This window comes from Littorina saxatilis, linkage group LG5 (assembly GCF_037325665.1).
Source record: "Littorina saxatilis isolate snail1 linkage group LG5, US_GU_Lsax_2.0, whole genome shotgun sequence".
NCBI lineage: Eukaryota > Metazoa > Mollusca > Gastropoda > Littorinimorpha > Littorinidae > Littorina > Littorina saxatilis.
Window position 1 is genome coordinate 13,520,391 of NC_090249.1, and position 2,500 is coordinate 13,522,890.

At 46.7% G+C, this 2,500-nt stretch overlaps 1 protein-coding gene across 1 annotated transcript in view; it reads left to right on the plus strand.

The window, feature by feature from the left end:
- The window catches only part of LOC138966091 (uncharacterized), a 123,319-nt gene that overhangs the window by 74,277 nt on the left and 46,542 nt on the right, over positions 1 to 2,500 (plus strand). The window contains exon 2 of the mRNA XM_070338174.1: positions 33 to 193. Within this exon, the coding sequence (XP_070194275.1) occupies positions 33 to 193 (161 nt within the window). The remainder of the gene's footprint in view (positions 1 to 32; positions 194 to 2,500) is intronic.

A 2,500-nucleotide genomic window follows, 5' to 3' on the forward strand; every position in this document is an offset into this window, starting at 1 on the left:
ATGAGCCATTACTATTGTATGTGTGTCCCCAGGACTGCTCCGTGTTCCTGTTCGACAAGAAGATCGCGGACAAGCTGCACAAGCCCAGGCGGCGGGAGATCGTGTCGGAGGTGCTCCGGAAGGACATCTGGTACCTGGAGAGGATGAAGCACCCACACATCCTCAACATCATGCACGGCGTGGAGGAGTGCCAGTGAGTACATGGATGGATGGATGGATGGATGGATGGATGAGGGAGGGGGAGGGAGGGGGATGGATGGATGGGTGTTGGGTGAATGGATGGATCGATAGATGGGTGGTTGGGTGTGCTCGGATGGATGGATGGATGGATGGGTGGGTGTGTGGGTGGGTTAGTGTGTGTGGGTGAGTTAGTGGGTGTGCTTGGATGGATGGATTGCAAGTGAATGGACGGACGGATTGATGGGTTGGTGGGTGGATGGATGGATGTATGGAAGGATAGGTGGGTGGATGGGTATGTCGGTTGAAAAGTAAGGAAGGGGTAGAGGGACAGATGGCATGAGGAAATGAAAGAAAGTCGCATATCTTCACATCGCCTGAAGGAATGCGAAGAAAATGTCGTGCTTGTTTTTGTTCTTTCTTTCTTTCTTTCTTTCTCTCTAACTGTGTTGGTTTCTTTGGGGGTGAATATTCTGATGAATAGATATTTCAGTGGATGTTTGCCTGTAAGTCAGTCCGACTTGCCGTTTGCCAATCCCGTATGGATGGATGAATAGAATAATGCATGGAGGTCTGTCTGGTTGGCTGGCTGGCTGGTGGTCGAGATTGATGAACAGATAACGGATAGATTGTGGTTTTGCCGGCATGCTGACGGCTGTGTGGATGCGGGTGGATAGACGTATACCCGTCAGTTTCGGTTGGGTTAGGGGAGAGGGTGGATGTCTGTCTGTCTGTCTGCATGTCTGTCTGTGTGTCTGTCTGTCTGTCTGTCTGTCTGTCTGCCTGTCTGTTTGTTTGTCCGTCTGTCTGTCTGTCTGCGAATTTGTCTTTTGAGATTTTTGGAGATAAGATATTTTAAGTTTAACAATCCGTGCAAGTTTAATCTCGTCTTTTTTTAATATCGTCCACATTTTGCCATGTTCGTTCGGCTTTTTTCTATGGTCGGGTGTAGGCGTAAGAGGATTTACTCCGAAAGGTCATTTTATTGCACCCACACACCCCCGCCCCCTCCCTTCGCCTTCATCACCCCCCACCACCCTCCTCTTCTTTTCCTTTTAATCCTCCATAGTTCAATCCCTGCTAAAGCACACTAAAAGGATGCGAATAAAGTCATGGCCACGACGTGTCCTCAGACTTTCAACGTTCGCGTGCATTTGATCGTGGCTATAGTCCGCTGTGTCCGACGATTGGCGCTGACTGAAACTATGTCAACAGTGTTCGTAATCTCAGCATCCCAATTCTCATGTTGCATCTGGTTTGTGTTTGTAGTTACTATAGTTAGCCACACACGAGAGACGAAACATGGCAAAATAATGTATGATTAGTGTTTTGCATCATCAGCTCTTCATTTCCATGCGTAGGCATACAATTGCCAATTATGCAAGATAAATGTTTTGCATTTTTCGCACAACATATCGATGCGCAGACACTGTTTGAAAACAGATCAGCAGATAACCGTACATACAAGGAATAGAAATGGACAATTAGTGTTTTGCATTGTCTGCTCTGCATTGTTTTGCACCGATATTATGTTGGCAACAGGTCAGCATTTAACCATACACAAGAGTGTCATACATTGAATATAAATGAACGGATACTGTTTTGCGTTGTCTTCTCTGCATATCAATGCACAGACACAGGAGATTTATGCCTGGAATATTAATACGCGGCTACTGTTTTGCATTGTCTGCTCTGCATATCAACGCACTGACACTACTTTGCCAGCTGATTAACCACACATAAGAGACCCATGCATGGAAAAATGCACGATTAGTGTCTTGCATTGTTCGCTCTGCATGTCATTGCTCAAACACATGTTTTCCAGCTGGCAGCAGATCAGCATTGAGCCACACACAAGAAACTCGTGCATGGGACGATAATGGAGAGTATGATCGCTTACAGAGAGTCCAGAACAGTGCTGCAAGGCTCATTCTGCAGAAGTCTAAGAAAGACCATGTCACTCCCCTACTTACCACCCTTTCACTGGCTTCCTATGAAGTATAGAATCGAGTACAAGCTGGCTCTGTTAGGGTACCGCTGTTTTGAGAAATCACTTCCCCCCTATTTGTCCCATTCCCTCAGTATCTACGAGCCATCCCGTTCTCTCAGATCCTCCTCTGAAAAACTCCTTCGCATCCCCAAAACCAGGACCAAGACCTTGGGTGAAAGAACCTTTAGGTACCAGATTCCGACCGTCTGGAACTCGCTTCCAAGTTCTATCCGTGACTCCAGCAGCCTTTCCTCCTTCAAAACACAACTCAAAACATACCTGTTTCGTAAAGCCTTTGCTTAGCCTGAGTAGACTCTCCACAACTCTATTCTG